General features: G+C 44.1%; 1 protein-coding gene across 5 annotated transcripts in view; it reads left to right on the forward strand.

Moving 5' to 3' along the window:
• Nucleotides 1-23,058, forward strand: part of TSPAN4 (tetraspanin 4) — a 2,753,320-nt gene that overhangs the window by 2,419,082 nt on the left and 311,180 nt on the right. For all 5 annotated transcript variants that reach the window (XM_085644888.1, XM_085644889.1, XM_085644887.1 and 2 more), the window contains one exon: nt 6,391-6,582. In XM_085644888.1, coding sequence (XP_085501014.1) covers nt 6,391-6,582 — 192 coding nt within the window. The remainder of the gene's footprint in view (nt 1-6,390; nt 6,583-23,058) is intronic.

Raw genomic sequence — 23,058 nt, forward strand, 5'->3', positions numbered from 1 at the left:
GTGCATTTGGGGCTAAGAACGTGTATTTATAGTGCTATGAGGTCCCGGCCAGGGACGCAAAGCACTGTTAATATTGGAAAAAATGGTTTAAAGAAGCATAGCATTGATTATGAGGCACTTTGCCACAGTTTAAAAAAAGTATTACATACCAGCATGATAGGCTGCACACAGAATAAGATAGGCTACCACAAAATATGCAAGAAGATCTAGTGTTTAAGTGCTTACACTTCTTTCAAAAGTTATATTTTTAGCAATACACAATCAGACTTTACCCAGTGCAAGCCTCTTTGGTACGTTTCTAGAACTTATAGCACTCTTACAGTACCTCTCAAAAACAACAGTTCCTTGACGCCATTACGTTTTTTCCAACAGTTAAAGCCTATACTTGCGCCAAAACAACCTCCAAATTTGCAGATTAACCAGTTGCAGACTTTCACATTTGTTTACAGACAGTAGGCACCATGAAAAGACTATTTCTATTTTACCTGGTTGTCCCTCCTCTTGCTTCACAGTACAGGAGAACCCCCCTTGACTCCGAGAGGTGACCCACGGGTTGCATTCACCTTTCAGGAAACATTGTATTTTTTAATGACAGCAGGTGAACTGTTTTGGTACACTTAAAAAAAAGATTGGGAACCTCGTTGCCAATAGATCCCACCCACTTCAGCCCATGCTCTAAAGAAGGACGACCTGGGCAGGAGCGCAACTAGACCCCGAACTTCGGGAGGGCGGGGGTTGACTAAGTCAGTCAGTCAAGTATGCTTTATTCGAAATTTCAATCATAAAAGCAGAATACATGCAACAAAAAAGGAGAATTAAAATTCATACAACATGACCCTATTTAAAATAGAATTAAATTTACAACCAAATGTTATGAGAATACAAAACATACTTTTTACCATTACTAGCTTGATTGACAGTTCTAATTTGAAAATTACGTACTATACCTAATAGACAGTTAAAAATAATAACATTTTTTATCTTGGTTTAAAATTCTTGTTTTTTTTAAAAATACAAATTAAAAATATAGACAAAGTATCATAACAGAGAATAGTCAAGTGACTAGCAGTCTCTGTCTAATCGACCACGCCCATCCAAGATACTTCGCGGTAGCTATTGAAATCCATGTCATAGTGCTGGTGCGTATAATACGCAGAACGACAATACTATTAGTAGTCCCCAAGTTTTTGCACATCGGAGATAACCAAATGCGTCTTGGGACCAGATAAACTTTACAGGAAAATAGAAAATGGCCAATTGTTTCTTTAGTGTTGCCACATGCAGGGCAGCTATCACAGGATCCGCCTTCCCATCTAGCTGCCAGGTATCTGAGGGGAAGTGCACCTGCTCTTAATTGAAAAAGAAGCTTTCTATCACCTGGTCTAGTTATAATATCCCAATAGGGTTCCAGGCAAGGATACATCTTAGCTTCTAGAAATCCTCCAGCCATAGATCCAGCGCGAGAACTGCTCCAATACCGAGAGGCTACCATCTCCCAATAAGTTTCTTTCAGAGTGCTTTTGGATGGGAAGGTTGCTCCCACAGGATCTTCCCAAAGCGAGCACATACCAAGCTCAGTCAAAGTTGTCTTAAGTGATTTAAGCCACCCAATTTTGTGGAATACATCTATTCTAATAATATCTAGGAACCCCTCAGCATAATGGGAGAGCACAGGTGTCGTCCATAGCCTTCGCCAATACAAAATCGGACGGAGCCTAACCAAATCTGTGACTGCTCTTCTACCCAGATCGTATGTAAGGGGCAACAAAGGTGTACTTTTAGGGACACCGATTATTGCCCGGAAAAATTTATTTTCCGAGGTTTGAAGTGCAGCCACCTTCTCGAAGCCCCATAGCTCAGCCCCATAGAGTGCAGAGCCTAAAGCCTTCGCTTCATAAACCTGAAGTACAGGTTTTACTGGTTTGGTCAAAGATTTTCTATGCTCTAAGCTAATGGCGCCGGACAATTGCCTATGTCTAAGTGTAGCAATATCTATGTGCTGACGCCATCTATTCTCACTAGATATGTGTAGTCCTAGGTACGTGAAGGTATTCACCACCTCTAGCGGGCGGCCATTCATAGTAATTTTGGATTTAAAACTACGATGAGGATTAAAAGTCATAAGTTTTGTTTTAGCCGTGTTGACCTCTAAGCCATACTCCCCACAAAATTCGTCAAAAATGGACAAAGCACGCTGCAGACCGCTTGGGGTCTTAGATAAAATGAGCGTGTCGTCTGCAAACATTAAAATAGGCATTTTTGTGCTAGCTAAAGAGGGAGCATCCACCTTTGCAGAAAGCATATGGGCAACAACATCGTTAATGGACTAAGACTCCAAGCCAGGGCCGGCTCGAGCGCTGGTGGCGGCTGTTACGACTGTCTTTTTAAGCGCTCTCCTCCCCTATATACTCCTCCATGAACTCCCCACTACCGCTCTTCAACAGTGCACCTCATCTCTCCATAGCCTCTCTCGGACGTACATTTCATTTCTTTTAATAGTGCTATTCATAGTTCATTCACACTCAGTTCTGTGATCTGCATGGTACACATTCTTTGCAGCAGGCACGTTTACCCTTCGAGCTACTTTACGATGAACCAAAACTGCAAATAGACACAATTCTGAACTCTCACTAATAGAAACTTTAATCATCAGTTATCTTGATATTTTTATTGTTGCCTAAAATCTACCTGATGCACAAGGAAGTTCATGTGCTTTTAAACCAAAATGTGTTTTTTAAACACAGCGCCCCCCACCAAAGTCAATGAAAGGTGCAGCTGCACCAGTCACACTGCTTTAAAGCCAGTCCTGCTCCCAGCAATGAGGCAGGACAAGAATTTCCAGAAATCGGGTGAGAGCTAAATAAATGAGGAAAAAGATGTATGTAAGGAGTGGGGTGTGATGCTTCCCCGAAATTCCGGCAAGCAAAACAAGTTAACAGAATTTTTTGTAGATTATTTAGGGAGAGTATTCTTCTCCCCTGAGAATTTGTTTAAACTTTTGGGATCAAATTTGCTAAAACGCCACAGATCCATATGGGCATTCATGAAATATTACTGTACTTTTATGGAGCACCAGGGAAGCCTGGCCTTTCCTAGGAGTAGTTCTCATTTATTTCAAGTGTCTTGAGTCAGAAATTACTTTCATTATACCAAGGTCAGCATTCTTTCATGGGTGAGCCCCTTATGCCAAGCAATACAATATGACAGTGCCAGAAAATTAGCATGGAAACTTCAGCCACAGCAATGGGTACCTCTAAAAATTCCCACTGGTATAATGCCATTGACACCCCCTATAAAATGAGTACAGGAAATCTTATGACAAAAGTCAAATATCAGTTTCAACATTTTGCTGTGGATCCACGCCCCCATACAAAACACTACGTGCATCATGTCAGGGCCTTTGGTCAGGTGTGGTGGCACGTGTTCTGTGTCCCTGCCGCTGGATATGACTCAGCTTTCTCAGTTAGACAATTTGAGTCCCTACAGCCCATGATGGTGTCTTAATAGAAGCATGTTGGGGTCTGCAGTTTGTCATGGGTAAAACCTCAACTCTGTATTCTATTAGTGCCCTGTCCATAAGGCAAGAATAACCTCCAGTATGCCAGACCACCAGCACACTTGCACGCATAACACACATTCACTGACACACACACATTCTCTGACACACACACATTCTCTCACACACACATTGTCACTATATCTCTTGCACTCTTTCGTACATTTGTGCTCTCACACTCAGACACACTGCCACTCACACTTCTGTTAGTCAATCTGCTTGCATTGCTTTAGAGAAGCTTGCCCTGCTGCTTCTGCTGTACCTGTGTTCTCTTTTAGTGAAGCTTAAAAAAAGCATATTCTTTTTTCGCTATTCAAAAATAATAATATATTGCCATGTCAATGTTTGTTACAAGTATGATGTGAAGGAAAAGTACACTTCCTTAAAATAGCTGTATGGGGCTTATATTTGGTTTCATGTGTGGATCAAGCAGTTACAGTATTGGAAATTAACTATTCCACATTCTAACATTTAATATCACGGCATCCAATTTTCTTATGAAATGGTTGACGTCTTCGACAACCATGGATTTTATCCAGTAATAATTTGCATTTTGGGTGGTTTTGAGACACAACTTACAATGTAAAAGCAGAACTACAAGTCTAGGATGAAGCATTGTGGTGAACGGAAAGACAGGCATGGCTGACGGTGTCACATGATCCTCAATCCATCATCGGGCCCCATAGCTTCAGCCCGAGTCTCCCTCCTCACGCCATCCAACATTCTCAGTCCTCTCTCCCCTCTTGCACCAGCCCCGATGTTGCAGATGGAATTAAGTAGGCATCTACTACTACGGAAAGAGCAGATATTCTGTGTGACCTTTGTAGAAATATGTGTATAGTCATGAGAGTTATATAACTTTATATATGCAGAGTAAGAGGTGTGCTCATGTAAGTGCTGGGTGATGGTGCATTGTTTGAGCGAGTGCAGCATGAGTGGTGAGTGTGTAGAACGAGATATGTACCGATGTGAGTGTTGGGTGAGCTGCATGAATGCAATGTGGGAGGAGGGCACATGTGAGTATCGGGTCAGAGGAGTGTGTGCAGAGTGAGGGGAGTGAGTGCAGGATGGTGTGAGCAGTGTAAATGCAGGGTCAGTGGTGTGCCTGGGTGTGGTTCCGGGTGAGCAGCAAGAGTGAAGGGTGACCTGTGAGAGTGACTGGTGAGTGCGTGGTGAAAAGACTTAGTGCGGAGTGAGTGGTGTGTCCCTATGAGTTCCGGCAGACTGTTGTCCCTGTGTGCAGGCAGGATGAGAGGTTTGTCCGTGTGAGTTCAGGGTGAGAGCAGGAAGTGCAGGGTGAGTGTGCTTGTTTGCATGGTGTGAGTGCAGGGTGAGTGCTGTGCCCATGTGAGTGAAGGGTGAGCTGTGTGAGTGACAGGAGTGCCCACGTGAGTGAACAGTGAGTGATGTGACAGTGTGAGAATAGGGTGAGAGGAGTGAATGCAGGAAGAGTGATGTGACATGAGTTTGGTTGAGGGTGAAAGTGCAGACTGGGAGGAATGAATGCATGGGGAGGGATGTGCTTGTTTGAGTGAGATTGTAGAGTGAGCATTGAGAGTGACAGGTGAGTGAAGTGTCACATGAGTGCAGGGTGAGTAGTGTGCTCATGTAAGTGCAGGGTGAAAACCATGTTGAGTGGTGTGAGTGCAGTGAGATCACTGTGAGTGCATACTGAGCGGTGTGCTCTTGTGACCACGGGTTAAGTGGAGGGAGAACGGCAAGGGGCATAAGTGCAGTGTGGTCACTGTAAGTGTAGGGTGAGTAGTGTGGTCATGTGAGCGCAGAATAAGAAGAGGATGAACGGTGAGAGGCCACGGTAACAGGGTGAGTACAGTGTGATCGCTGTGAGTGTAGGGTGAGCAGTGAAAGTGACAAGTGAGTGGAGTGTCATGTGTGTGCAGGGAAAGCGGTGAGCTCGTGTGAGTGCAGAGTAGGAGGAGGGTGAATGGCATGAGTGCATGGTGAGAAGTGTGATTAATGTGAGTGCCGGGTGAACATGAAAGTGAAGGAGAAGCGGTGAGAATGGGGGAGTTGGCTGAATGCGGGATGTATGCCCTGACACCTGGAGGAACTCAGCATTGAATTGACGGCTGGCTTAGGGTTTCAGATATAAGTTAAACTATTGCTATTATAGCATCACTCAGGGATGGAGGAAATAAATAAGGTGCCCTTTTTGCCCCATGGGCATTGCGCACCTGACCCTGGGCAGAGCCATTCGTATGTCATGGTAAAGCTTGACAGTGTTTCTCGCATCTGACAGGTATTGGGCCTGTAGACACTTCTGCAGAGTTTCAGATAAGCAGAGGCGGCGGGGTCTTGCCTCTGAAACTCTATGCAGTGTGGTCAGGCATGCAGTGTGCCTACAGCACTGGCTCCTTCATGCAGCGCTGCACGAGGAAGCCAATGCTGGAACAGCTGTGGTAGGTCATTGCGAGATACTTTGGAGGAGCTCTGAGTCTAACACTGATTTAGAGGGAGAGATGCTTTGGTATGCGACAGAGTGTCATTAACAGCAATAACGCAACAGCAGTATGTATCACTGCAGATCACAGCTGCGATGCATCGACAGAGCAGCCCAGATCTATCGCTGTTCCTAAAGGAAGAAAGAACCGTGGTCCTCTGGTAAAGTTCGCGCGCGAGGGGTGAAGATAGAGGTGCCATGCTAGAGCTGTGTATGTGTGTCACGTAGGGCTCTTTTCGTGCCAGTAAGTGGGTATTGGAAGCACGGCGCATGCGTGGAGGTTACGCAGAGTGTAGCGTGCCCTCTGTAGTCTGCCTGTCAGTGCCGCCTCAGCAGTCTGCTCATGCATCTTATTTCTGTCTTCTCTCTCCAGCTGGGAGGCTGCGGGATCCTCGGAGTGGGCATCTGGCTGGCAGTAACGCAAGGCAACTTTGCCACTCTCTCTTCCTCCTTTCCGTCCTTGTCTGCCGCCAACCTGCTGATCGCCACTGGCACCATCGTTATGATTGTCGGCTTCCTGGGGTGCGTGGGTGCCATCAAAGAAAACAAGTGCCTCCTGCTGAGTGTGAGTACCCAACGTCTGCATGACCAATGCCAGAGCATCATGTGCCCAGTGGATGCATAAAGCACACATTTGTAGTATATGGTTGATTTACCCCTTGGTGCTAACAGATGAAGCTTGTCCCTACCCCATGACAGTATGGAATGTCTGCGGGGCCCAGGTGACGTGTGCTCTAAGGAATAAGGGGGGCCTAAAAGACCTGCAAGAGAAATGAGACAGCTGGTAGGTAAGTGTGCACTTCCGGGTACATGACTTCTGCGGGAACACAAAAATGATTGGGTGTAATATTTGCATTAATCTCAGCCAGTGGTAGTTACTCTGGGCTGCCTCCCAAATTCAACGTTTTAGCACACCTGTGCCATTACAGACAGAGACAATCCAAAAGGCAGTCAGTCTTTGTCCCTCCACGCATTAGATGGTCCATGATGAAGCGGCAGGGCAGGTCCTGACTGACTAGGAACTCAATCAACACCAGACTGGTGTCTGCCTCAGTGGGCGCCATCAGTGAGGTGCAGGGTGAGTCCTGTAGCACAGAGAGCTTGGGACCCTGTCTGAACCCCCCCTCCTGCTTAGGGAGAGTCCCCCAGACTGCACAATAAGTGATGGGTTGAATCTGGGCTGCTTTGCATTCCACTTTCTTAAGATAGCTCGTACTGGGCTTCCAAAATGGAAAACTTAGGGAATGTCTTGTCCAATGTTACCTCTGTCTTTTGTTCTTCGTGTATGGCAGCCGTATGTTGGCCTGCACTTTTATCAGCTGTGTGCTGCATCGAGAGTAATAGTGAGTCACTGTTGCAGCGATTGAGATGGGCAATCTGCCACACAATCAACAGCCAGAGTCATTCCTGGATTAAAAACTGAAATAGGAGATCAAATATGCCTAATGGAGTATAGCCTGAACCTCCTGGGTAGAATCACTCCAGATCCAAAAGGAGCAGCCCAGTGCTTAATTTGAAAAAAAAGTAAGTGCCAGGGCTGTTGTCAGGAGGCCACTGCAGCTTGCACCACACATAGCCCCTGCCATGCTGCCAGTGATAGTAACAACACAACTACGAACCCTCACACTCCTAAAAGTGTGACAGTTTGGACTATTCCAGGTCCCCATAGCTATAAAAATGGCTTGGTGCAGGCAATAGTCATTTTAAATGTATATTGAATTACTAATTAACTGTTGTTGTGGTTATCTCTAAATGAGCCAGACAGCGCCACCTAGTGGCAGACTTTCGCAAGCACTGGTGTTGACAATTAAGTGTGGGTACCGAGCACTGAAAACCATCAGCTCAAATTATGGACTGGAGCAGCCCATCAGGGCAGCCAAGACACAGTTTGTCACATCATAAGCAGGGGTGTAGCTTAGGAAGGCTGTTTGGGGTGTGACATCCACCATAAATGCATTCTTTGCCTGAGAGTGGGCCTGGGGGCCTGAGTCAGATCTGCTATGTCTTTGTTGGATTTTCTCATGTCCTCATTTAACATATTTATATTCCTGATTTTATATTTTCCATAGGATATCTGCATATATATATATATATATATATATATATATATATATATATATTACCTACTGGCGGTCGCCAGTAGGTAGTTATAGTTAGGACCACGTTTCCATAGGAAAACCTCAACATTCTATTTTGAATAACTTTGGCGCCGGTCGACGAATCCTCGCGAATTTCTCAAAATAGGTGGGGCGCTACGCTCCGCTCCTACCCTGAAAGTCTCGGGGGGATTCGTCAAGCGGGGGCTGAGATAAAAGGGGGGTCCCAAAACGCGTTTTTCCCATGCATTTTTCCATAGGACCTTTAGAACGAGCTACAGCCCGAACGGCTGAACAGAATTACTAGAAATTTGGCAGAGAGGTAGTCCCTAGGTCAAGGAAGTGCCTTTTGTAGGTTTGGTGTAAATCTGTTCAGTAGATTCTGAGAAAATAGCCTTTAAATCAATATATATATCTGAGCCCGCTTACGGTACGCTTACCGTACGCTTACCGTACGCTTACCGTAAGCTTACGGTGGCGTGCGCGAGCGCGATTCTGATTGGCTCTTAGATCTTAGTAAACATTCGAATCGGCCGAAACCAGGAAGCGGCGTCCGCCATTTTGTCTCTCGCACCGAGTGTTGTTTATCAAACATGATGGCCAAAAACATGTTACGGGGCTGTTTTGACAACTCCCTCCCACATAGTCATGTTGAGGGAGTCCCCAAACATCCCCCAAGAGCAAAAACGGTTTTATTTTTTTTTCGGCAATTTCGCGGGGTACGCTTACCGTACGCTTACCGTACGCTTACCGTAAGCTTACCGTACGCTTACGGTAAAAAAATAAAAATAAAAAAAACACTATCCACACTTACCCCACCCTCTGTGCTTTTGGTGGCCGCAGGCCACCAAATGTGCAGGGCTTATTAATAGAGAAAAAAAACGTAATTTTGGCAACATGAAATGAAAAAAACACTATCCACATTGACCTCACCCTCTGTGCTTTTGGTGGCCGAAGGCCACCAAATGTACAGGGCTTATTAAAGTTGATAAAAACCGTGCACGGAACGAACTGCGTTAAGTGGGCGCGCACGCCACAAATGGCGTAAAGTAACTTAGCATTTAAAAAACCGTACAAATTCACTGAAAAAACCATAGGTTTCACACACGTTATAGTTAGGAAATAGCATTTAAAAAACCTTGCTAATTCACTGAAAAAACCATAGGTTTCACACATGTTATAGTTAGCTGGACATTTTACTGATAAAAAACCAATGAAATTCCCCCGTTATAGTTACTGTAGGCAACTATAACTCACGCGACCGTAATCCTCTGCTGATGACATATGTGTCTTTATGAAAAAAAAATATTTGTAATATATGTATAGCTAAAATTTAATGGAAGAAGATATGGGCAAATAAGTGTCTAAATACAGTATTAGCATCAGCAGAGGATTGCGGTCGCGTGAGTTATAGTTGCCTACAGTAACTATAACGGGGGAATTTCATTGGTTTTTTATCAGTAAAATGTCCAGCTAACTATAACATGTGTGAAACCTATGGTTTTTTCAGTGAATATATATATATATATATATATATATATGCTTCTATATTATCATGGGGCATCTTTGGATTGTATCGTGATTTGACTTTCAAGCCACTTCGACATGTTGAATTGACAGAAAAACCAATGTTAGATAAGGTATCCCCAATATTATTAGTTACATCAATATTGTGCTCCAACTCATGAATATTAAGGATGGAACTCGCATCCACGATGGTAAACATTGTAGGCATATTAGGTAGCATAGGCAAATTGGTGATATTGTTAGGATTACGTTCTTTGTTCCGTAGGACCACCATCTCCCTGGGGCTTGATTTATGAGTTGCGGGGGGGGGGGCACGCAGCCCCTCCACAGCCCCGGGGACCGCCACCCCCGGGGCTTTTAATAATTATTAGTGGGGGAGCACACGGCCCCCCCGCTGCCCTGGGGATCGCCACCCCCGGGGCTTGTTAAGGAAATAATAAACCTGTGTGGGGGGCTCAAGTCCCCCCAAACGCCCTGGGGACCGCCACCTCCCCGGTGCACTAATATGCAAATGTGGGGGTCCATTACGGAGCCCCGGGGACCACCACCTCCCCAGGGCTGGGCACTAGGTGGGAGGCGGGCCTCCTGGAGACCTTCATGGCCCTGGGGACCGTCACCCCCCCAGGGCCGGCTCCTGCAGTGTCCCGGTGTCCCTGGGACACTGCTGTTTGCTATGGCAGGGCGGGTGCTGTGCAGCTCCCGAGAGCAAGTTTCCAGGTACCTCCAGTAAGCGCCAAAGAGCTGCGTTGTAGGGAGGTGTAAAAAGGGGCGTGGCCTCTGAACACCTCTCTGCGACGCAGCTCCTTGGCCCATACTGGACCTTGGTTCAAAGTTCAGGGTTTTTGTACAATTCCATAAAAATAAAGAAAAGACTTAGGATTCAAATCATGCCCAACAAAAACGTACATACTTAAATACATTTTATGCTGTATCTATGTATTAATTATATTAATATGCATTCAGTTTGTTAAAACATAACAGAATATACAAATATATGAGAGAAACACACTCAATGTTGACAGCGAGTTAGCATATTTGTGCATAATATCAAAAGGAGCGGTGTCCCAATTTCAGGAGGTCGTGCAATTATGTTGATCTTACATTTTATCGTTCGGTTATACGATCCTCTCTTCAGCATATGGAGTAAATGAAGTTATATCGTATATATAACAATTTATTTACATGGGTAGAGTACCCTATAATGATAGAGGGCAACTTTATATTAAATTTCAGATGTAAGACCGGGTATAGTACCCAGAATTATATCAGTGAGACCAAATTCTCTCATCAGCATGAGAGGGTATAGTACCCCAGATATAGAACTGACAATACTTATGTAAAATGAAACAACCCTATACATTTTCCTGTTGCCCAAAGTGTGTCTAGAAAAGGAGAGCATGGTTGTAGAGACAAACACCTAAAAGTCCGTGCTCGTAGCTCATAACGGTAGTAATGGTGACCCACACAATCGAAAAATCCAATCTATATGGGAGCAATCAGAAACATAAATATGTTAGTCACATGTATAGTCAATGATTTGTTGAGAATATTCATAATGGATCGCAGTGTTACCCACTTAATACGTATTCTGTTTAGTAACCCTGTATATATATATATATAAGAAAATTACATATGTATAAAAGGAAAGCATTACGATTGAGTTAAAACACCGCTTTTAAATACAATTCAACACCAGGCAAACATGCTAAATAATTGTGAAGGGATACAGAAAGAAAAATAAAACAGGGATGGGATGAGTAACAAAACCATAACTATATACAATTTAAAATAGATACAGAACTCTAGTTCTGCAAAGGTACTACGGGAGGCTCTGTTGTACTCAAATTATAGATGCACATGCATCTCTTCATCATTGTTCATCCCAAACGGAACTACACTACCAGCCTGAAAAATGAATCAAGATCCTGTTCTGCGTAAGGCTAGAATCCTATTCCCACTTCTTGGATTTTTGGGGATGGTGTCTAGAGCAAAGTATTTGGCTTTTGTCCAATCACCATCATGTTCTTGGTTGAAGTGTCTTGCCGTGCTATAACTGAAGTCTTTATAAGTGATAGCACGCCAGTGCTCTAGTATCCTTTTCTTGACGGGGAAGGTGGTTGAGCCAATGTGCCACTTGCCACAAGGGTAGGTGATTACATAGACTACAAAATCTGTACTACACTGTATGTTCTTTCGGATAAACCACTTCCTATTAGTTCTCTTCAAAGTAAGTTCCTTCACATTCTCGCTGTGACTACAAGCCTTACATTTACCACATCTGTAAAATCCTCCCATTTTGTTCAGCCATGTCAATGTCTGGTGTTCCATGTGACTCCTGACTATCTTGTCTTTGATGGAACTTTATAGTTAGGCTGACATTTCACTCGTACAAAACCAGAGCAAATCAGCCGTTAGAGTTAGCTGAGCTAACTATAACTCGCGCCCCGCAATGCACTGCTGAAGACGTCACATACTACATCACTCATGACATGGTCAGTGACATCACTGATGACATCTCAAATGACATCACTGATGACATCACTGATAACATCATCCACATAATCTTTGATGCACCTACTCACAATGCAATATAATCTTTCATACACCCACTACAAATTTCAGACTACCCTTCTCGAAACCATAGACACACCAATACCAGTACGTACATACCCACTCACTCATTCATAGGTCTACACAACTCACATCCACTTACTCACCCATACAGCCACTATACACCCAGCCACTCACCAATACAGCCGCTGATCTATGCACTAATACACCCATACACACACACACACCGCCACTCACCCATAGAGTTACTCACACACCTAGTCAGTCACTCAAAGAGTCAATCACACTGCCATTTACTCACCTATACAGTTATACACACACCACCTCACTTATTCATACGGATACTAGCACATACTCTCTTATACAATCACAGACACAAACACACACTCATCCATTCAGCCACTCTCAAAATCACTCACTCCCACATACAGTCAGTTATATCCTCCAACACTCACATATACTGCCTTTCACATATGCAGTTACTCACCCATATATCACTAAGCTATCAATTCACTCACCAAAACAGCAATACACACACTCACTCACCCATATAGACCCTCGCAGAGGCACTCAGGAACCCATACACCCAGTGAATCACCCACTCACACATCCATGCAGAAAGTCACACACCCCACCACCCACTACACAGACACTCAGGCACCCATACAGGTACTCAGACAACCAATCAATAACCCATATGGAACCTCATGATGTAGCTACTCACCAACCCATGCAGCTACTTACACACCAACTGACAGACTGATATAGACATTCCAACAAATCAGTCACTCACCTATACATTCACTGAGACACGTATAATCACTCACTTATACAGTCAGTCACGCACCCACTGAATCATCCATACAGACACTTATACATCCATTCATTCTTTAATACACCTTGGCGCATATATATATATATATATATATATATATATATGTATATATATATATATATATATATATATATATATATATATTCAACATGCTTAAACTTTTTAGAAACACTCACAGTCATTAGATGATGTCATGAGTGATGTCATTTGTGATGTCACTGACCATGTCATGAGTGATGTAATGTGTGACGTCATCAGCAGTGCATTGCGGGGGCGCAAGTTATAGTTAGGTCAGCTAACTATAACAGCTGAATTTCTCTGGTTTTGTATGAGTGTGAATGTTGTAAATCTGGGAATGCGTCAAGTTCCATGGATGTTGCGTGGGAACACCCACAGCAGCACCCATGGAATGCCCCTATCACGAGAAAGGGAAAAATATTTACAAGTCCATGAAAAGTCATGCAGGGTGACTTTACATTGCCTTGAAAATAAGGGGAAGCCAATTGCGCTGCTGGTGCATCAATAAAAGTGACGCACCGGCAGCGCAATGGGCTTGTAAATGAGTCCCTGTATTCTAAACTTGGGCAAGGGCCCACAGCACAGTGACATTTTCCTGGGAAGGGCAGCCCTTTGACATTGCCAGTCCAATCACTGCCTTTGCAGTTGTGGTCTAGTTGAGTAGTTGAAAAGATAAGCCAGGAGAGATTTATTTAATCCTTGTCTCTTATTTGGCTAAATTGTGTGCTCTTGTGCAATGACATTTTTGAAAAGGATTCCTCTGCTCACTTTTTTGGTAAGGTTGAGAGTATTGTGAATCGATGAAAACCCTGCTGTTAAGCATGTGGTTAGAACATGGACTGGCTATTTCCTGGGGCAATGGACACATGCCCTGCCTCATGGCATAGTAACCAAAACACAATATGGTGTAAAAGCTTTAGTCTGTATAGTAGGTAGTAGTGCACTCCAGTTGTATATCCACTACTTGAGCAAACTGTTTGATCCTAGGCAAATCATAATCTCCCTGTACATCTGTCCATTGATCTGGCAATGAACACTGAGGTCATGTTCTATACATAGGACCCCAGCATTGTTTTCAGTTCCACTTGGAAGGCAGGTGGCTGAATTTGCATCTCAATAGATGAATGTGCTGCATTGGGCATGACCCCTCCTGTGCTCAAACCCCCCCCCCCTGCTTGCCACCGCCAGTGACATTTTACAGTATATCAAGGATTAAGAGAGTGAGAGCTGCTTGTCCTTTAAGAGGGTGAAAAGTGGTGGGAGACCAAAATGTGAGACAATGTGCAGGCCTGCCAACTCACATGGTGCCACAGTGTGCCACATGACATGGGATCCCTTCACATGATCGCTTGATGAAGAGCAGGTCACAGGGTCGCAGAACCTGTACATTTCCAGCTCGTCTGTGGATGCTCTCAGCAGGTGAAGGCCATTGGTGGGCGTTGAAATACCTCTGGACATAGATGTCAGACTCAGCAAGCGTTGTTTAGTCTGGGGTTGTTGGGGGGGGGAAGGGGCGAGAAATGCCTCTTAGGTAGTCTCAGCATGAAGCCCCGCCCCTCCTCACCCAGTGAAACATTTTTTTGAAGTTGGCAGGTCTGCAACCCTGGGTATCCTGCAGTGCCCTTGTGCGGGCAGTCAACAAGAGCCTTGAATGCAGGTTAAACCTGCAAAATACGGGATGGCTGGCCAGTGGCGATAAACTTTTTACCAAGAAATACCGGTGTGCTCAGTGCTTTGCAAGTTGTTCTAATGTTGATGGGCAAACCATCCAAGGGGCTTACCTTTACAGTTAAAATGGGAAAATATATGGTTTTTAAATAAATAGTTTTGTTTCTACTTTATGCAGAGAAATGTCAGAGGGAGACAAGACAGGAAAGCCACCAGTGCACCCCTGCTTATGTGTGATTGCAAGGAGGCGAGAGGGGAGCGAGTGAGTTGCCAGCATTCCTTTGGGGAGCTGGGAGAGGGCTGCAGAAAGGGAGCTATCCGTTCTATTGTATGGGAGCATTTCTCCTCTCTAGTGATGGAGGAATGTGATCACACATTCCTCTGGCACCATTAAATAGCTGAGACTGTGATAAAACAAACAAGATGTCAGACAATCATCTATTTATGAATGTATGCATTTATTTATTCGTTTATTAATGCAATTTTATTTAGCGCGAACATTACCCAAAGGTGCCAGGGCACTTCACAGTCGGCATATGTTGTTATATGGATATTTAAAGAGGGTTGAAGAATTTCCAAATATATTTACTTAGGTAAGCACTAAAATTACAATCCGGTAAATCATTTTAGAAAAAGGAAGCAGGTTGTACAATAGATAATCCCGCAGTGAAACGTGTAAGGAACTCATGAGGTGCAGGCAGTGCGGTTCTGTGCCAGAGGGGAGTGAACATGTCCCCAATGGAGGGGATTAGCTGCAAGCACTAAGCTGAAGTGCCACTGAAGGAGGAGGGCTGTCAGTTCCTTTATAAGGTCGCCAGCAGGGTTTTAGTGCAAAGGTTTGGAGGTAGTGAGTTCCAGAGTCTGGTTGCGCTCCCCGAGAAGGATTGTGTCGGGAGCCGTTCCTTTTTAAAGGTCGGGGGTTCTAGCAGCAATGCTTTGGTGTTTTGCGATGGTCTAGAGCATCTAATACAGCCAGGCCTGCAGGGATTAGCCCACTGAGGCTCACAGCTGCCTTTTGTATAAAATGGATAATAGTGTGTCTTCGTGCTCTCAGTGCCTCTGTCATGTAAGGCAGGAGGAGCTACTCACAGCACCTTAGAAGGAAAACAGGTCCCGGCACAACTGTAGCAAGCATTGGCATAGCCAATAGGTCTCGCCTTTGGGACCTTATAAGTGTTTTGTTATCTAGCACAATATCCTTGGTGCAACAACATCAGCTGTTGCATGGCTAAACATTTATAAGGTCCCAAAGGCGAGACCTATTGGCTATGCCAATGCTTGTTGGTTTTCCTTCCACCCAACATGGCATACAGCATCAGGTATACACGTCAGTCAACTTCAGCTATAGTTTCTTTTTAAAGTGAGTGGTAGCATTTTGCTGCTTAAAAAGAAGTCCGCTTCAGACCAAAGGCTGGTCGACCAATACATGCTTTGATTTCTGCTTTTATTCCATGTTTGTTTTGAATTTATTTTTTTGCGATCGCTCGTTTTTTCCTTTTTTTGTTTTTTGAACACATTTGTACTTTTTATTACTTTTGCATATAATGCCTATGGCATATGTTTGTAACTAAAACTTAACATGTTTTACCAGCCTGACATGTTGGCTCTGCCAGTGCTTGTTTATTCTGTAAAGAGAGCCAAAAATAACGCGAAATCCCTCTGTATAAAATATTAAACGATAAAAATTTGTCATTTTGATGAACATTTTTCAAGCTCCTATCTGAATTGCATGCACTGCTTGCCTGTTTGCAGGGAAAGGAATGGCAGGAAAGTGGTGTAAAGAAACCTCATAAAAGCACAACAGTACGCCATTGTCAGCTCTAAATTTTGTCCACACTTTCGCAGCAATTTACTATCAGATGTGTAGCAGAAAGCTAAACTGAATCCACACAATTCAACACACATGCGGACACAGCTTTTGCACTTAAGAGTGCACCATACATAATTCAGGTCTAGGCTGGGTTTCTCATTACATAAGACAAGGAGGAGCAGGTGTAACATTTCTGATCAGGTAATATCTTTGGTTGATGAGAAGATGAGGGAGCAAAAATTATGAGTGAAAAAAGCAACCAAGGTTTGGTGAAAGGTGGGATAAAAAAAGAGGAGATTTAGAGAATGACAGAGAAAACAATTTGCAAATAACTGACTCTGCATTATAAACTGGTTATGAACAAGACGGTGTAGCGATACTTTACCGCACGAAGCGTTTAGGGTAAAATAGTAAGCAAAAAGAGGGAAAGGGGGTGGGAGTTAAAGAATAAAATGCTCTGCTTTCAGTAGAAGAGGGTGTCGGGATCTGCTAAAAGATTAAGACAGGCAGTAACAACCGACGAGGAAAGGGGAGAACTGCTGAAGGAAAGGGAAATAAGCCGCGCGGCGGCAAAATTGAAAGTGAGGAATGCAGATAAAATGCTCTGCTTTCAGTAGAAGAGGGTGTCGGATCTGCTAAAGGATTAAGACAGGCAGTAACAACCGACGAGGAAAGGGGAGCGGCGGCAAAAGTGAAAGTGAGGAATGCAGTGTAGCAGCGGCAAAAGTGAAAGTAAAAGAAAAATACAAGGAATGCGCGTGAGAGACAGGGGGAGCAGGAGGTGAGCCCGGGAGTGGTGCGCGCGTGTGCGCGCATTCTGCTCTTTCTCAAAGCATATACTCGTGCTTTTGGCGCACCACTGCGCACTCCCGCAAACTGTATGCCGCCACAAGCACGAGTATGTGCTTTGAAAAAGAGCTGAATGACGGCTAAAGGTCCTCCTATGCAGCGCATGCGCGCTGCATAGGCATGCGCTGCATAGGTGAGACCTAAAAACGCCCATAACACATTACAAGGTCACTTAGACAAGTAATAACAAATTCAAAAACATCCCAGTGCAAATAACACTAGTCTCAGGTATGAGTGAGTTCTTACCCCTAATTATGAATTCTATTTTAAATAAGGGAAATAAAGTGAGCAAGCTATTTTAACCCTCTTTGTCTGAATTATTTCCCTTGCTCCTTGTTTTGCATAGGTGGTGACTACATGTGCTAAAACAAGCCCACTGCACTGTTCATACCGGTCGCAGAGCTCCTGTAAATGTAATTATGGACGTCATTCTGAGCTGTACCTCCAGATCCCAGTGTGGGTGCAAACCACAGCCTGTGCTCGAGGTGGGGGTGTGAACGGTGCACGATTTGCACGCCCCAGGGGTTTGTGCCTGCATCATTGGCTGCGGGTTCCCCTGGCACAAATTGTGCATCGAACACCACATATTTTTTACACACCCAGACTGTTACAAACACACATGATTAGCATGTAATCCCCCATTCCAAGTTGCAAAACTCAGACCTGTGCAGTCGTTTTGAAACATTTCTAATACCACACCGAGCGGAATCACAAAATCCGGATAGAGTACCACTGCACCAAATTTGAAAAGAATTGAGAATGAGCGCCAACATCTTAACTGAATTCAGTAGCCGCTTACAGGGAGAGATGCCAAAGTCAGACTGACTGCTTCTCGCAGACACAGATGGCCTGATCCACGGGAATTCTCATTCTGAGTTCAGGCGGAGGGCTCGAGTCAACATCTTGTCAGCGGTGTAAGGGATTATGACCAGGCTCCCTACGGAATGTGGCGAAGAGCCCCTGATACGCCCAGGACTCACTCATAAGCCATACCCTGACCAGGTGTCCCCTGGAAAGATGCCCCACGCCTCGGGGGCTGCAGAGGTCTGCATAATGCCCCTGCATTTTACACTTCCCAAGGGTGGCTCCTCCGCTATGGCAGAGTGTAGTATTCTTATATGATGTTTTATTCCCTATGTTTCTCTGTTCTAGCTGCTCAGCCTGTGTGTGTGTCGTCTGTGTGGAATGCTGGTGAGTGGACCTTGAGTAGAATGCCTGGGTGACTGGATTAGGAGAGACAGTTGGTGAGAGGGTCTGAGCAGCTAGCAGACTGCTCCTGGTGGGGCTGTTGCTATCAGCTTACAGATTGCCTGACAGGACTTATATACCTGTTAATGATGACCTACCTGTGGAAAAGGAGTTACTGATGTTGCCTGTGAATAAATCTACTTGGATTACAATTTACCAGCGTATCATCTTACTACACAGAGGAGCGTCGCCCCACTGCTTAAAGGCAGAAAACGAAAAATAAAATGATAATAAAACACTTTTATTATCATTCTGTTTTTTTCATTGACTCGGCCAAGCTTGCTGAGTCCGCCAAGTATGGGGTGGGATAGGGCGGAATGGGGTCGCAGCGTCACCAGAAGGAAGAGGAGTAGTGGTGGGTACTGAAAGTGCGCATGTCAATTTGACTGGCCGGACACGGCTGTCGAAACCGACATGCACACTTGGCTATTCCTTGGAGAGATCTGCAGGGCTCAGGAGCACAGACTCCCAGTTTCTGCTGGAGCGTGAAACCGGCCCGCTCTGCCCAATCCCAGCGCTTCTCTCATGGTGGGAGTAATGGCATGAGAGAAGCACTGGGATTGCAAGGGGAGTTTGGAAGCCTGTGCTCATTGGAACTGCAGTGCAGGAGCAGAGGAGCAGTGAGGCGCAGAGCGGGAGCAACAGGTAAGTGTATATTTATTTTTATTTTATTTTTTTTTCCCGGTGCTGCCCCCGCGTGCCCCTGCACTGCCCCACCACATAGAATGGGCAGTAGCCGTGACTGGAACAGTAATAAGTAACTATGGAGGTTAAATACGGTGACCAAGGAGCGTGTTTTCTTACTGTCTGGTAACCTTGCTGTGCCCAGAAGCTGTGACTGAGTTTCACAGTTCACTCCCACGCAGTTCTGAAGGGAAGTTTGAAGCGTCTATTCATCTCCAACTGATTATTGTCCCTAGGCCATTCTGCAAAAGTAGACTAAAGACTTTAGCACAGTGCAATAACAATCCACCCTTAAAAGACCATTGCCTTTAATACATGTTTTTCCCAACAAGTAAGTCAGGCGTTCTGTTTTTATAACATTTCATAATAAGTCAAACCTATGGCACCTGACACAACTCTTTTGAATGAACGAGCAAGGCCTACAGTCTTCACTAATGGCTTGGCACCATCACCAACACATGATACAGAAGTGCCTATAAGTTGGCAACCATCATGCATACAGGTAAAACATTAAAAATATAAAAACAATACTGTGGGCAAATTAACATACAACCCCTCTCAAGCAAGCGTAACAAGGTTTATCACAGTAAAAATATTCTACCCACAGGGTTTGTCAGAGGGGCCAAAACCAAACCCTTGCGTACTACGGTAATCTCTAGGATTTCATGTACAAAATACCTGTCTACATTCTGTAACACAGTGTGAAAATAATCCACTTTTAAAGGTCTATCAGCTTTACAAATGCTTTTCACATTAAATAAGCCAGGCCTGCTGCTTTTCTCGTACCGTTTTGCAATAAATAAATCCAGACCCCATGGCATTGCATATAACATTTCCCAGTGAACCAATCAGACCTATACCTTTTATTATTGACTTGTCACCATAAAAACTCGGGGATACTGTTTTAGAATAAGATTTCCTACAAGGACTACAGTCATTAAATTACAAATGTTTACAAAATTACCTTTGACAAAGCAAAATAGTATGGGGCCCATTACGATCCGCCACCGCAACGGTAAACAGGACTGACCGCCAGAGGTGCAGCGGTCCCACTGTGCCCATTAGGATGCGAGCGCCACCCTGGCGGTCGCATCCCGCATATTTAATATTGTGGCGGGCGGTGCTATAAGCAGCACCTGCCACAATGTTAAAAATGCATGTTGAGCTTTGGCATGCACAACGTGACAGGCACCGTGCGGTGCCTGCCACCTTGTGAATGCCAATGTAGGAGGGTACCATGGGTACCCCCCAAGTGCAGCCCCCACCCCCCGGGGGTCCTCAAAGGGCCCGCAAAGTAAACTCTGCATGCCTTTCCATGGCGGAGTCTCCACCATGGAAATCCATGCACATCACATACATCATAATATGTATGGCGGTGCCTGCAAGGCACCGGCAACATATTATGGGCCTTTTCTGCCCGGCAGGCAATCGTGACGATTGCCTGCCCGCGGAAAAGCGGCGGACAGGTTTTGGCGGGTGGATTGCCAACACTGGTCGGGCGGTGGCGATCTGCCTGCCATGATAATAGGCCCCTATGTCTCCTAAGAGGGCCTAACAAGGACTATCCATTGCAAACCTTCTATCCCCACGGTTTGTTAGAGGGAGTAACTAGCACCAAAAACTTCACATACTACTGTAATTTTGAAATTCAATGTAACAAAATACCATTCTGTATACTTTAATACAGTGTAATTACAAATGATCCTTTAATGCCTATTGACTTTAACAGCTGTTTTCACAATAAATATGTCAGGTCCACTGCCTTTGCTATAAATTTTTATAATAAACAAATCAGGCATAGAGCCTTAATCACTGGCTTTCTACCACAATCGATACAGTCCTGCTGCCTTTTAGCATAATCTTTGCCATAAGGTAAACAGTTCAAAGCAAGCAATCTTTAGGGTGGATTTGGAAGCACATTGCATCTGTCTGCCCAATCAAATGCTGTGCTCAAGGAAACCAACATGTGTGTGGAGACTAAGCCCCTCTCTCAGTGGTTTTCTGTTTATTACATAAGGTATGTCAAAAGCTGCACTGTCATGCTAAACATACAAGTAGTTTGCCTAAATACATTAACATATTCCTACACATGAATATTCATCGAGAGTAATTTCAAAATATTATTGCGAGATATTGATACTGTTAAGATGGCACCTTTCTGAGTCAATCTAATGAGTTAATGAAAATTGCTTTCAGTTACTGCAAAGTACAAAAATATTTACTATATCAAACTACTGGAATTTCATTTCTATAGTTACTATTTGTTAAAGAAAACATCATTTGGAATACTTTGTTACATTATAGGAGCAACACATTGGAGATTGTTGCTGTCAGTCTCTTGCTTGGACTAAATGTACTGAGTAAGAATGCTGCCCCAAAGAGAGACATATAAAGTATCATATCCTGTGCCACTCATTTAAATACTGATATGTTCAGCAGCAGTCCGCCACAGCCACCATTCTTCCATTCCAAGTATATTAATATACAACATGTTTGAATTATTCTTTTGCACAAAATGCATAGCTATAAAATCCCATATTTCACAAGGAACTATGGTATATGGAAAATATTTCACGGGCTCCCTGTATAATGTGAATTTCATCATCGTCATAACAGCCCTCAAACCACTCTGAAGATCTTTACCATTGCCAGGGCTACTAGGATTATGCAACATGGAGGGCCAAATTATGTTATGTGCAGCAAGGTTAATCATGCGGTAAAAATACTCACACTATGTCATACATTCTCTGGCAGTATTATATTTAGCTGTTTTTTTTTTTTTTAAATAGTTTTTTATTCAATTTTACATAGCGAAATCCAGAGCATGGGGATAGATGCATAACTTATCCAGCAAGTGAGGGAAAGGAGCAAATTTAATGGCAAAAAGAAACCAAAAATCCAATTAGAACATAGCAAACATAGCAATTATCTTAATGATAAATGTTTCACAAAATTAAAAACCTAAAAAAAGAAAAATAAGAGCAGAATCATATAATACCTAACAGAACATAGGTGGGGGAAAGCACAATGAAAAACAAACACAACTAGAAAAACTAGGCGGAACAGTCCTGAGAAGCAGCCACCTCCACCAGCCAGTCCCAGACAGGATCCCAGATCTGACGTCGTTTTTTCCTCTGAGAATCGTTCCGATGTGCACCATCTCAAGCATGCTTGTATACAAAAATTTCCATCTCCAGATCCATGGATGAGGAGACGCACTGGAGAGGCAGGTTCATGCCAGAACCAATCTAGCTAACAGAATTCAAAAAAAGCATAACCCAGATAAGTAGGAAGGGATAACCGGCGAGTGACCCAACATAATCAGTTTCGGATCAGCCATGACCGCCAGGTTAGAAATGAGTCCTAGTTTGCCAAAAACAAATTCCCAATACAAGTGTAATGCAGAGCAAGATGCAAAGACATGAGCTGTGTCAGCTCCCACAAGTCCACTGCGGAAACAATGATCATCCTGCGGTAACTTCCATAATGGATAGACGATGGGGGGTATAATACCAATCGTTAATGCATTTGAGATAGTGCACCTTGATACGGGATAAGTTCAAAGCTGAATGCAACCTAACTTTGCTACACCGAAGGTCTGCCAAGGTTACTTTGGTGTTAAACCGGGATGGCCACTTACTAGCCCTCAGCTGGAAAAGGTCATCCATTTGGTTATGAGATGACAAATAAATTGACTTAAAGACTAGCCAGATATTTCTCTTGAGTGGAGCCTTC

This window comes from Triturus cristatus, chromosome 3_1, assembly GCF_964204655.1.
Source record: "Triturus cristatus chromosome 3_1, aTriCri1.1, whole genome shotgun sequence".
NCBI classification, from domain to species: Eukaryota; Metazoa; Chordata; class Amphibia; order Caudata; family Salamandridae; genus Triturus; species Triturus cristatus.